Here is a 13,498-nt window from a genome sequence, read left to right as displayed (position 1 = left end):
ACCTATTGATTTGCAGCAACCGGGAATTTTTTGGGCTGGAGGCTTCTAGCAGAATCTGGGCCAGATCTAGGCACATAAAAATAAAAAAGTTACAGGAAAATGCATATTAAACCTCATGATGCCAAAAGATGGAACTCCACAGCGCCATCTGGTGTCAGTGTTACAACGCATTTGAAACGCTTTTTCTTTACTAATGTAGCCGAGTCCCTGGATTGCCTTCCTTTATGGAGCACTTGCAATGCTGAATATGAAGAATTGAGATGGGTAACAATGGTCAGAACATCAAAATAAGGCAACGAGTGCATTTTTCAAGTTTTTATTAACAAAAAACATTTGGAACGCAGTTCACTCAGTACAGAACACCTGCATTCGGTTTGGGGGGTGGGGAGTTACATGATGTAAAAGAAAAAACAGTTATCTCTTAATTATGTTGAAATCTATTAAGTCTAATATTATAAGTCTTTTCTTGACCATGACTTTGAGGGTTGCCACCTTTTCAGCTGCCAAAGGATGGGGCAATACAGATGTTTTTTTCATGTAGGTGGGCAATATGTAGGGGGGGAAAGAAGAATTATTCTTTGCTGCCCATTCTATCAGCACAATCAGGCCCTTTGACGGCATTGTGAAGGTGCAGCACACTTCTGCTGGGGAGAGGGGAGGAGCTGCAGGAGAAATTTAATCCTGCTACACCTTTCCTCCTGTCTCGTTCTAATTCTAACATTCTATTGCTAAAACCTAGTAAAATCTTGCGGTACCTTAAACACATTTTATGGCGGCATCTTTAGCATAATCAAATGTGCTGGTCTTTAAGGTTCCACAGGGCTGTTTGTTAGTTAGCTACAGACTAACAAAAATCACCCCCCCGTCCCCCCCTAAAACCTGGCAAAATGCAGAAGATTCTTTTTGTGGTTCCGTCATTCCCCCCCAACGCATAATTTAAAAATAAAATGTAGAACTGATTCAAGTTTGTTTGTGCACAAAATGTTGATTCCATAAAAAGTATATCTGCAATAGGTTTTCTACATATAATACACACAGATATATTTCAAAAATATGAACAATCCATACAGATTACAAATGGATGGCAGCCCTAGAGTTTTTTTTGACCTTCGTTGCATTGTGCAATAAAACACTGTGTTAAGAAAATAGCAAGGCAGACAATTCTTGGAAGCTTTTGGTACCTCAAAGAGAATTTGTTTAAGTAGGTTCAGAAACAAAAGGAAAGATGTTGCATGATTTACAAATAATCCCATGATTTGGATGTGCCTCTCTGGGTGTAATATAAGAAATGTGCCTCTTTTTAAAGCTATTTATGACGCATATACTTAGCTCTTCATCTGAAGAGCTCCAAGCAGCTCATATATAGTTCCTGGGAGGACTTCCTTCCAAGCCATTACATGGCCAGACCTGATCAACAATAGGACTCTTTCATGTGCCTTCAAGCTATTATCTTCTCCTGTGACTATTCATGGAGATGTCATGTGGTTTGGGGGTAGCCAATGTTGCGCCCTCTGGATTTTGCAGGGCTACAAGTCCCAACACCACTGGCTATTCTTATTATTTATTATATTTGTCAGTTGGTTTTCTTGCAAAGCAAATGAAAACAATAAAAAACGAAAAACACAGGAACACAGGCTAAAAACATAGCTAAACGAAAAGGCAGGGATACAAGTCCCCCCCCCCCCGCAATGCCACCCTTCAGATCAAGGGCCCAAAACAGAGGAATGGAGAAAGCAAAGGGGGTGCCACTGAAAAGGCCCATTCTTGCATTGTCACCCTCTAAATCTCCCATGGAGGTGGCACACAAAGAAGGGTCATGCTGGCTAGGACTGATGGGATTTGGAGCCCAATAATATAGAGGGGAGGCGGACGCGGGTGGTGCTGTGGGTACAACCTCAGCGCCTAGGGCTTGCCGATCGCATGGTCGGCGGTTCGAATCCCTGCGGCGGGGTGAGCTCCCATCTTTTGGTCCCAGCTCCTGCCCACCTAGCAGTTCGAAAGCACCCTTAAGTGCAAGTAGATAAATAGGGACCGCTTTATAGCGGGAAGGTAAACGGCGTTTCCGTGTGCTGCACTGGTGCTGGCTCGCCAGAGCAGCTTCGTCACGCTGGCCACGTGACCCGGAAGTGTCTCCGGACAGCGCTGGCCCCCGGCCTCTTAAGTGAGATGGGCGCACAACCCTAGAGTCGGACACGACTGGCCCGTACGGGCAGGGGTACCTTTACCTTTACCTTAATATAGAGGGGAATGGAACCACATTGGTAACCCCATGTCTGATTGAACCAGCCTTTGCCTCCTTCAAACACCCTGATGTTCCTTCCCAAAATGAACCCATGAAGTCACCATGAATTGCTTTGATGGCAACTCTTGCTTAGAACTAGTAAGGAATCAAGTTAGGGCCACCAGCAAACCAGTCTAGATATGATACAGATAGTGTTAGGCTTCCCTCCGCCTTGTGGCTATTAGAGCCAGGGGGAGGTCAGGCTATCTGGACAGTGTTTATGTCACAGCTCACCTGTGGACCAGTCACAATGGGTGAAATGGAGGTGGTTTCAGGAAGAAAACACACACAACCCCCTCCTATTTTCCTTGGTTGGCAGGATGCAGCATGAAAGCCTTACACCATGTTTATAAGGATATGGCACTACCATTCCACATGACATGATTTTAAGGGCTGTTGCTACATTCCTTAAAATGGCCTCAGCTCAGAAGTTTACCTAAATTGTGCTGCATTTCAAAATGATGCAGGGCTGAAAGCAATTTCTGTCTTTCTCCTGTTCACACGTTTTCTTTGCCCAGCTCCACTCCAAGGCAAACACTTCTGACACCATGTTTCTCGTTTAACTGCCTCGTTTGTAGTAATTTAACACCAGGGGGATGTTCAGGTTGTCCCTCTGCAGCACCTTAACTTCAAATTCCCATAAACACCGGCATTTTAAACATTCAGTGGTTAGGATGCTCGTAAAGCAGTAAAGCACTGTTTTGCAGCAATGTAGGGAGCAATTTTGCCTTTTATAGAGAAAGAACTCTTGGTTTTTCCACTCCTCCATAAAAAGTTTTACGTCACTGGTCTGTTGCGATGAGGCATATCACATAGAGACGAGTCGACTCTCAATAATACTGAATGTTATGAAAACATTCCTGTTTTCAGTATAACTCATCGGCTTACTTTATGGACAGAAGTGGCTCAGATCTCTGCGTCTGATAAATTTTTGTCAACCTATCCTTACTTGTCATTCAGTGCATGTGCCCCAATACTGTTCATGTTACCTGTGATTAGGGATGACATGAATACCCCTGACTGCACACCTGTGAGCAGAATCAGGGTAAACACAACTCTCCTTGCTGTCTGTGTTCATTTCAGTCCTGACAACTGCCTCCTCCCTCACCTTCCCAAAGGTGAAAAAACTGGATTGCCACTAGAAATGCCACAATCCTTGCTGGGAAAGTGATGCTGTTGGCTGTCACCTCCTGCCATGATCCCTCACCTCCTTCCTTTCTCATTCAAGAGATTTTCTTGGACAGGTTAGGGCATTATTCACACCTCACATTGGGACATGTTAATCTGTATGCTTGATGCCTATATGATTGGGAATGCTGTCAAATTCCAGCCCCAGTAAAGCCCGAGTTATGGCTGGGGCAGAACAATTTAAAAGGTCAATCAACATCAGAGCTGGACCCTGGAGCTACTGAATTTCAGCGAGTGGCATGCTAGGAGATGGGGCAGCTTGTTAGGCTTACTTGGCTATTCCTTGAGGACTCTGGCATGAGATATTTTAAAACATTCAATATTTCAAGCTGAACTTTAAAACAGATCACTGCATTGGCCAGATACAGAACAAATTGGCATCCTGAAAATTGCAGCACACAAACACGCAAGCAGCCTTTGCAGCGGGAACCTGTATAAAAACATTGTAACAAATGCGCACCACATATTACCATAAAGTTATAGGTGAAACAATTGCACCGGGCGAGAGGATATGTACCAGCATGCGATCCGGGCGAATGGATGAGAAACACCGAGAAGAGATAATGAGCGTTTTCAGCTTGCAGGAAGATGGGGAATTGGTACAAAATGCAAAATAAGAAAATCACACCATGTACCTGGAATGGCACACAGAAGACACACTCCACATGCAAGCTGTGGGGAGGAGACACTAAATGTGAGGGCTTGCCGCATTTCTCATTTCAAACCTTTGCTTGAGCTCCGACACCAGGGCATTGTGGGATGTGCAGACCGCGGCACCTTTCTTCGCCTGCTTTTTAATAATCTTCGGACTCAGCGATCCGGATACTGTGGGGACCCTCCATTCAGAGACATTAGTCTTGAGTGCCGGGGCTGGAGGTAGGGCTGGAGCAGCAGGTGGTGGAGGATGAAGGGGCACCTGGAAGTTGTTGTTGCTGTTCTCATTTTGCAGACTTTTGGTATCCTCTTCGACGACAAACTTCTCCGCAGCGTTGCTGGGCCTCTTGAATTTCAGCCACTCCATTCTGATCATCCTGGTTGGTTGGTGGTTCTGCCTTTTTTTAATGATCCGTCTCACGGGCATGATTTTGTTGGACCTCTTATTGCGCCAGAACATGGCGGTGGAGATTAAAATGGTGATCGCCACCATCACCCCCATGACACCAGCTAGCACTCCTAAGGCTTTCATGGGGTTATCTTTTGTTTGCATCAAAAAGGCAGCCATAGGCCCTTTGTGAAGAGTCTGTAAAAGAGTACAAAGAGAACATGGTGACTTAACTCTGGGGCACAGAGAGAGAGAGACTGCGCTTTCATTTGTCCAAAATATGTGATCCACACCACCAAGCCACCTCCAATTTGGCATCCAAAATTCAGATTTAACACTAAGAAGGCCAACTGCAGCAATTAAATAGTGGAGCCTTTCACTCAGGATGCGGGGAGTTTTGCATCATTCCTATGCAATACTCTATTGTCCGTCGGTTGCAAGTGGAAACAAAACCACTGGGTTGTGCAGTCAAGGAGATACCCATACAACAAACTGGTGACAACAGTCATTCCCTATTCTCCGAGGAACCCTGGAAATTGTAGTCCTGTTAGAATGGAGACCAGGGATCCCTAACCAGGCAGAGGGCCTTCTTGGTAGTGGCACCTGCTCTGTGGAATGCTCTCCAATCAGATGTCAATGAAATAAACAACTATCTGACTTTTAGAAGACATCTGAAGGCAGCCCTGTTTAAGGAAGTTTTTAATGTTTGATGTTTTATTTTGTTTTTAATATTCTGTTGGGAGTCTCCCAGATTGGTTGGGGAAACCCAGCCAGATGGGTGGGATATAAATAAATAAATAAATTATTATTATCATGAACACCCATAAACCAAAATGTCTCTGATTCTTTGGGGAAAGCTGTCACAGTTAAAACTGGTATCAAACTGAGATAAACTCAGTATATATCCATAACTGGAAGGTGTTCCTTATGCTTTAGATTTCATTTCAGAATCTCCCAGAATCAAACAAATGCTTTCAGAGAAAATACTAGTAATAAGATTTTCTCATCCTATTGATGCATCTTCAACTGAAAACATTTTGAGGCTGTCAAATCGGTTCTTAAACAGCCGAAACTGAGCATGTTCTAGTACTCTTTTACAGACATTACAAAAACAAAACAAACCACTCCAATGCTATGAGGTAATGAATCTGAGATGAAGAGACAGGCTGTTTGTTTCCCTTTTAAAGAATCCAAAGCTTGATTTAGAGGTAATGCAGCCTCTCAATATGGCATATTGAGGACAAATGAATGAAAAGTTCGCATAGCATTTTAGCACACAGAGCGCTGTGGTAGTCGCCGTTTAATTTTCCTGATTTTCCCCTGAGGATGGAGTCTGGATCTTTTCACACTTTTCCAGTACATGATGGTGGAGATCACCATGGTAACAGAAATGGCAGAAAGGACGCCACTCGTGCAAATCCCAAATAATGTCCATGGACGTTTCTTGAGGCCTAAAATATAGGATCTTACCCTTGATTTGATCTGAAAATGTCAAAAATAAGAAAACCAATCAACCTGTGGACCACCGTCATAAAGGAAACAATGGATGCATTGGCTGCATCCAATGTAGTGCAAAGTACCTCATTCTGTCAGTGCAAGGATGTCTGCTTATGGGACACAACTTTCTCCTCCCTCCCTAAATCTGTTCTGGGATTCCTCCCAACCCCCTGCGACATATTTGGGGAGGGTGTGGGGTGAACATAGCCAGAAGAAAGGGGAGGGAGTTCTGTTGTGCAAGTGGAAATCCCCGCACTGCCAAAATACATTGGCAAGTAACTGAAGCAGATAATTTAATTAGACAGTGCCTATATGATATCGAGCAACAGAACAAATTGGCCACCATAAGGAAATTTTGTCCATTGTATGATTATTTCCCACCTAGTCATTTTGACACTTTGGCACCCTATTTGCAAAATTTAACAATTCCAAAATATACAGATGCACTTTAACTTATGCAAGATTAAATACCGGTATACTGCCTACAGCTGTGCTTGAGGGTCGATTTCAAAAAAATCTGCGGGGGGAAAAGGCTATGTCCATGTGGAGAGGGCAGTATTGAATCAGTAGCTCATGTGCTTCTAGCGTGCATTCTGTATAAAGATTTGAGGAGTGAGGTTATTACCCCTCTACTACTATCCCTAGCAGAATGAAAAAAATTCCTTCCAGTAGCACCTTAGAGACCAACTAAGTTTATTATTGGTATGAGCTTTCGTGTGCATGCACACTTCTTCAGATACACTTCAGATCCCTACCAGGTCGCTCAACCATTGCTACTGTGTGCTTTCTTTTAGCAGATCAGGATAACCAGGTGACAGCAAAAAATGCAATAAATAAATAAATCAGCAGCGGCAACTAGAATAAGATGTATTATTTGATTCTTGATGTAAACCTCCAGAATGTATTTTGTATAGTTAAGTTTTTACCTCTATCTCCAGTACATTTTATTTTATTTTACTGCTATGGCTAGTAAAGGTAACAGTAAAGGTAACGGTAATGGGACCCCTGACCATTAGGTCCAGTCGTGGCCGACTCTGGGGTTGCGGCGCTCATCTCGCTTTACTGGCCGAGGGAGCCGGCGTACAGCTTCCGGGTCATGTGGCCAGCATGACTAAGCCACTTCTGCCGAACCAGAGCAGCGCACGGAAGCGCCGTTTACCTTCCTGCTGGAGTGGTACCTATTTATCTACTTACACTTTGATGTGTTTTCGAACTGCTAGGTTGGCAGGAGCAGGGACTGAGCAATGGGAGCTCACCCCGTAGCGGGGATTCGAACCGCCAACCTTCTGATCAGCAAGTCCTAGGCTCTGTGGTTTAACCCACAGCGCCACCCACGTCCCTGCTATGGCTAGTAGCTGATGCAAAAAAAAAGATTCTTCTGAATATATTGGTTGGAGACCATCATAGGACCTCCCCACTTTAAAACATAGCAGGGCTAAGAAGCCACTTGCTGTACCAGGACATTAACAAAAAGTGATTGGGCAGGGGGGATGCAACTACTAAATATTTTTGAGCCCATCCTCCTCTAATACATGATGCTGGGACAGAACACAATAATAAAATTAAAACACCAAACAAACAAACAAACAAACAAACAAAACAACAACACACCACTCAGTGTAAACACAGGCAAAAGAATAACATCACAAAATTGGTGGTTAAAAGACCAATTTTAGAAGCTAAAAAAACCCTACCCAGGTAACACGGATAAATGAGTGCCTGTAATTGCACATAATAGTAAGAGAAACAGGAAGGCTTGAAGAATGGAGAATGGAAACATGCAACCACAGGAGAGGTTTATAAGTCATTATTACTGTAACCATGCAGTTACATATGTGCATGTATAAACACCTTCAGAACGAGACTGGCTTAGTTGTACGGTACCTATATCTAACCACGAAGCAGGTGTTCTTCATCTGAGACCAGGGACTGGAGCCTGAGCTGCAGAAGCAGGCAGAAGATACTGCTCTCTTGAACTGGCAAAGGCAGATATCCAAGCTCCCATTATCTAGCTTGGACTTGGCCAACTTTTCCTCCTGACTGTCCATTGTAGGAGACTGCAATCTCCTCACAGGATTGTGAAGCAGCAGATTGCCAAATCCTGAGACACCATTCCTTTCCAGCACCCAGTGCTTTCTGCCTCCTTTCTTGCTTCCTGCCAGCTGCCTTGATGGCGACAGCACAGTTACAACCCAGAGGTAATGGTGCGCAGAATTCCAGCCTCGGAGACTGACTACACTGAAGCCCAGGTCAATGGGAACATTCTTCTACTGATCTGAATGGTACAGAATCTCATCTTCTGAGGATTTGTGGAGCAAGCCACAATCAATGCATGTTCTCTTTAGCTGCCTGAATAAGATTATCTGTTACACACTTGACTCGGCAATGAGTGTGCCAGAGAAAAACATATTCATTGCATGAGGCACACTTAATCTGAGTCCCCTCTCCTCAGTGTCCCTGTGTGTCGTCACGACACATCCTGAGTCTGCTTATGTCAAATGCAAAGGAGATGAGGCTGTTAATAAAACACTCAGGTGTGTATTCAGTGCTACCTGATTTCTCATACGAAAGCTTCCTGCTTCATGACGTGCTCATTTCCCACATGGCACTAGGATGCTACTGCAATGATATGTATCGGGGCTGGAGCATCCAGAAAATCGTGGAGCTGTTAGGCTGCTAATTGGGCTCAGCCATCGTGAACCTATTTTGCCATTGCTTAAACAGCTGCCCTGGCTCCTGGTTCATTTCTGAGAGCAATACAAAGTGTTGGTGCTCCCTGTTAAGGCTATATATGGCTTGGGATCTGGAAACAGCTCACATAGCTACCTGCTCTATACAGTGGTACCTCGGGTTACATACGCTTCAGGTTACATCTGCTTCAGGTTACAGACTCCGCTAACCCAGAAATAGTGCTTCAGGTTAAGAACTTTGCTTCAGGATAAGTACAGAAATTGTGCTCCGGCGGCGCAGCGGCAGCAGGAGGCCCCATTAGCTAAAGTGGTGCTTCAGGTTAAGAACAGTTTCAGGTTAGGAACAGACCTCCAGAACGAATTAAGTACTTAACCCGAGGTACCACTGTATTCACCTGCCTGTGCACCAAGATCATCTTTGGATGTCCTCCCCCAGGTACCCTGCCATCTGATGCAAGGCAAGTGGCAACTGGGAAGAGGGACTTTTCCAGAAGACTAAGCAGGCAGAGCCAGGCTGCCTTCCAAGCCTACACAAGTGTAACATGTAGCTCGTCTCTGAATGAACCTTGTTCTTATCCATTTATGTTCAGGGCAGAGGGTTAGGTAGCCACCCCTTCTAATCTTGTGGACTATAGACAAACTTTTGCAAAACTATTGGTGTGCTCTGTCACTGCAATGATCAGTCTTTCCATTCCAGGTCAGGGAAATCTAGGACTACGTATTCTGTCATAAAAAAACAACAACCTGTAATCAAGAATAGGGGGAAGCAAACAGCATATGCACTTCAGCACTTTCCCCCCAGTGGGTATGAAAGAAAGCATTGGCTTATAATCAATATCCCCCCCTTTTTTTGTAAAAATAGGATCCGTTAAATTAAATAGTCTTGGGATTATTTTTTTTTAATCGTTGCATTGTTTCAAGAGCAAAAGGTTTTTTTGATGCATGAAACCACCAAACCTAGCCGCAGGGCATTCATCTTGAAGGGAGCATTGTTCTGGCATTGTTCTGCTAATTGTGATGGTAAATGTTAATCAAAAATAGGCCTGTTTAATTACCCATTGTGATTAACACTGCTGGACACCTCTAGTTGTGTTGTCAAAAAAGCTTTTCCTTCAGAAAGGAAAACAGAGCACTGTTCTGGGGGATGAAGAATGCCGGGTCAGACACAATGGAAGAGAAACAGATGCATTCAAGTACATCCTGGGGCACAGTATACAAAGAGAATGCCTTATTTGCATGCCACTAGCTTCGATCCTGCCATCTCCAGTTGGAAATGATTCCCAGTGTAGTATATGCTAACCCTTTTCCTCCTGAAAAAAGGTCACAAAAATGTAAAGAGGGAGAGCACAGCCTCACAGATGGATTCATGTACCATGCAAGCTTAGGGTTCACCCACACTTCTGCTCGCTATTGAATTGGAGCAAACATCAACAAGGTTTTCTCCAGATTGACATTTGCTCCAATTGCCAACAAAGGTCCGTATAGTTCAAGCTATGGTTTTCCCAGTAGTGATGTATGAAAGTGAAAGCTGGACCATAAAGAAGGCTGATCGCCGAAGAATTGATGCTTTTGAATTATGGTGCTGGAGGAGACTCTTGAGAGTCCCATGGACTGCAAGAAGATCAAACGTATCCATTCTGAAGGAAATCAGCCCTGAGTGCTCACTGAAAGGACAGAGCGTGAAGCTGAGACTCCAATACTTTGGCCACCTCATGAGAAGAGAAGACTCCCTGGAAAAGACCCTGATGTTGGGAAAGATGGAGGGCACAAGGAGAAGGGGACGACAGAGGACGCGATGGTTGGATAGTGTTCGCGAAGCTACCAGCATGAGTTTGACCAAACTGCGGGAGGCAGTGGAAGACAGAAGTGCCTGGCATGCTCTGGTCCATGGGGTCACGAAGAGTCGGACATGACTAAACGACTAAACAACAACAACAACTTTTCCAGTGAGGAAGGCCAAACTGCTCGTGGGAGAAGTGGAAATGTGGATAAGACCTATTTACAGGGGCTAAGCACCGTTGCAATGAAGGTACAAAGAGGACAAACAGTCACAGGCTCTACTATAAAGAGACCAAGATATGAAAGCAAGGAACTAAGCTATTGCAGAGGAAATTACAGACAGCATAGCAAAGACCAGGGAGTTTCAGGTGGACACTTGTAAATTATAAGGTTTTGGGATAATAAAGCTAGATATGGCTGAGGGGGTGGCATTTCAAATCTCTTCACCACCAATTTGCAATGCTTATTCAAGGGAAATAAATATTCTAGAACAGATGGGTGGCATTCTGTTTGCTGATATTAATTGGCATTAGATCGCTGCATGTCCAGGTTGCCCCTGCCACATCTATGTGGTCTGCAGGGTATAAGGGAAATGACAGTTTAACAAATCCTCTGTATATGTGAAGCAGATTGACAAGTCTGTCACACACCCCGCATTGGACCCACCATCGCGACCATTCTGAAAATATTGTTTGGGAAGTTAAATGTAGTAATAAAGGAGGAGTTATTCTTCTAATGAACCATCTGGAGAATGGTTGGTAAAATCAAGGGTGAGTTAAGATACAAAGTTAAAAGAAGAAGGACAGATTAGGCGTGGACCTTTAAGACCGTTGTGGTGGGCCTTCATAAATTTCTCCTTCTCCATTTTCAGTATAGGGAAAGCAATCGTAACTTCTATTTGGTAGCAATGAGGCTGAACAATGCAACAGAGAGGTCAGGGATGGACCCATTGCCAGCAGCTGAAATGGCTTAGGATCCACTTGATCCTTCGGCAGACTCTACACTTCCTTGACCCAGAGATGCCAGAAATTCTCATTTCACAGCTGACAGCACTCCCTTACTTCAAATTAACTTCAACGACTGAAATTATGATGCTTCTGCAGCAGTGCCCATTACAAATCACTGTTTCTCAGCCACAAATCTTGGGTCTACCTGTTTGCCATTTCTCTCCAGTATCCTATCCCCTTACCTCTTCTGTGATATCAATCTTCAGGACAGCGGTGGTGCTAAATGAAGGAGAGCCCCGATCTTTGGCTTGAACTACCACCGACCATATGCAGTCTTTGTTGTTGGTGATGTTGTGAATTATGTCCAAGGATCTTATGTAGGATTTCAGTTTTATTTCTCCGGTGCTTTGGTCTATATCAAACACATTGGCAGGATCTGCTTGCATAATAGAATAGTCAACTATGTTATTGGGTTCTTCCGCATCTTGGTCTATTGCCTGTTGGGGATGGGGAGAAAAAGTGAAAGAGAAATGTTTATTGAATGGCAATCTATTTTAAAGAGGACTGGTTCTTTTGGATTCTGAAGTTCCATACTTTGAGCATGGCTTCTGTGCCAGAACTTTGTGGGGTGGGGTTTGGTTGGATTCCGGAGTAGTTTAAAAATCTTGTACCAGTCTTCCATTTTATATTCTGCTTGCTATAGAGAGGTGTGGGATACAGCTATTAATGATAAATTGACATGTGCCATTAAGGCAAGGCAGGGAATATGCAGGAGAAATGATTCTGAGGACATATGGAGAATGTTTGTAGAATTTGGACTGTTAAAATGGAAAGGAGTCAAACCATCGCAAGAGGTGTTGAAATTTTAGGAGGCCAGATAGTTACGATGGTTTCAGTGATGGGGTGCACATTTTTATTCTTATTTATTTATGATTATTATTTTGTTTAAAAATTGAAACAAAAACATCTATCTTGGAGAAAATTGAAATGCTAGGAATTTGAAGGAACAGCCCCCCCCCTTGGAAAAAAAAAACCCTTGGAAAATTCAGATCTCCTACCAATTATCCCCTTCCCCCTTTTCATTTGAAAAACTCTGTAATGGGGGATTTTTATTTTTTTTACAAAAATAAAACCAATGTATGTTTAATTTTCTGATTTGAAGATAATGGCCATTGTGCAGAATTCTGCCCGCTGCATCTGAAATCAGCATTTCCCATCAGAAAAACAGTAGGGGGTTGGAATTCTAGAACAATTCCAGAATGGAACTGCTCGATCCTGCTTGACCTATTAACAGTTTTGTTGTATTCCATCAAAGCTAAAGAGTAATGAGGCACAGCAAAACAGAAATCGCACCTGTGATGCAACTCCAGTATTTGAAGAACGGTTCTAGACTATCCTTTTATGATTATTTCTTGTAAGCAAAAGACCTATGGCATTTCATGAGTAATAATAATAATAATAATAATAATAATAATAATAATAATAATAATAAATTATTTATACCCCACCCATCTGTCTGGGTTTCCCCAGCCATTCTGGGCGGCTCCCAACAGAACATTAAAAATACGATAAGATTGGAGAACTTTCCTATGCCACCTCTCTGACACAATCTTCTCTGTCTCTCGCCACCTCTCTGACACTGTCATTCTCTGCCTCCCACTCCGACCTTGACTCTCTTTGTGCCCAGACACTCTTCTGGGTCTTCTTCTTCACCCATTCTGTGCCCTGATTTGTCTTCCTATTGGTATTTCCATGGGATGACTGGCATCTATTCACGTATGAAGGAGAACGTAACGGGATGCCCTCAAGTGTACCATTAGGGCTTAAGGCAGGGTAAGGAACCTCTAGCCTGCGGGCCAGTGTTGGACTGCCATTGGGCACTGGGTTGGCCTGTGAGGCCTTTTCCCCAAACCATGCCCAACTCCCAATCAGCTGACTTAATTTGTGATGTCATCTGATGGGCACTTCAGTATGGTTAAATCCTGTGCTGACCCTCTGTCTGTTCCCAGCAGGGAATAGCAGTGTGTACCCAAACTGAGCAGGATTTAACCCCCCACTCATTAGTTGCCTGCTC

The 13,498-nt window shown here is 43.7% G+C and overlaps 1 protein-coding gene across 2 annotated transcripts in view; it reads right to left on the bottom strand.

Moving 5' to 3' along the window:
* Positions 1 to 1,924: 1,924 nt before the first annotated feature.
* Positions 1,925 to 13,498, bottom strand: part of CDHR1 (cadherin related family member 1) — a 55,778-nt gene continuing 44,204 nt past the window's right edge. Inside the window, exons 16-17 of one of the 2 annotated variants that reach the window (XM_083502487.1) lie at positions 11,667 to 11,921; positions 1,925 to 4,709 (exon numbers count right to left, since the gene is read on the bottom strand). In XM_083502487.1, the coding sequence (XP_083358613.1) occupies positions 4,158 to 4,709; positions 11,667 to 11,921 (807 nt within the window). In that variant the 3' untranslated portion in view covers positions 1,925 to 4,157. Of the gene's footprint in view, positions 4,710 to 5,608; positions 5,994 to 11,666; positions 11,922 to 13,498 lie in introns of those variants that run through there. The other variant, XM_083502488.1, reaches the window with a different exon arrangement.

This window comes from Podarcis liolepis (assembly GCF_965112155.1).
Source record: "Podarcis liolepis genome assembly, chromosome: 5".
NCBI lineage: Eukaryota > Metazoa > Chordata > Lepidosauria > Squamata > Lacertidae > Podarcis > Podarcis liolepis.
The sequence above is the reverse complement of the archived record's forward strand: the minus strand, read 5'-3'. Positions and strand labels throughout refer to the sequence as shown.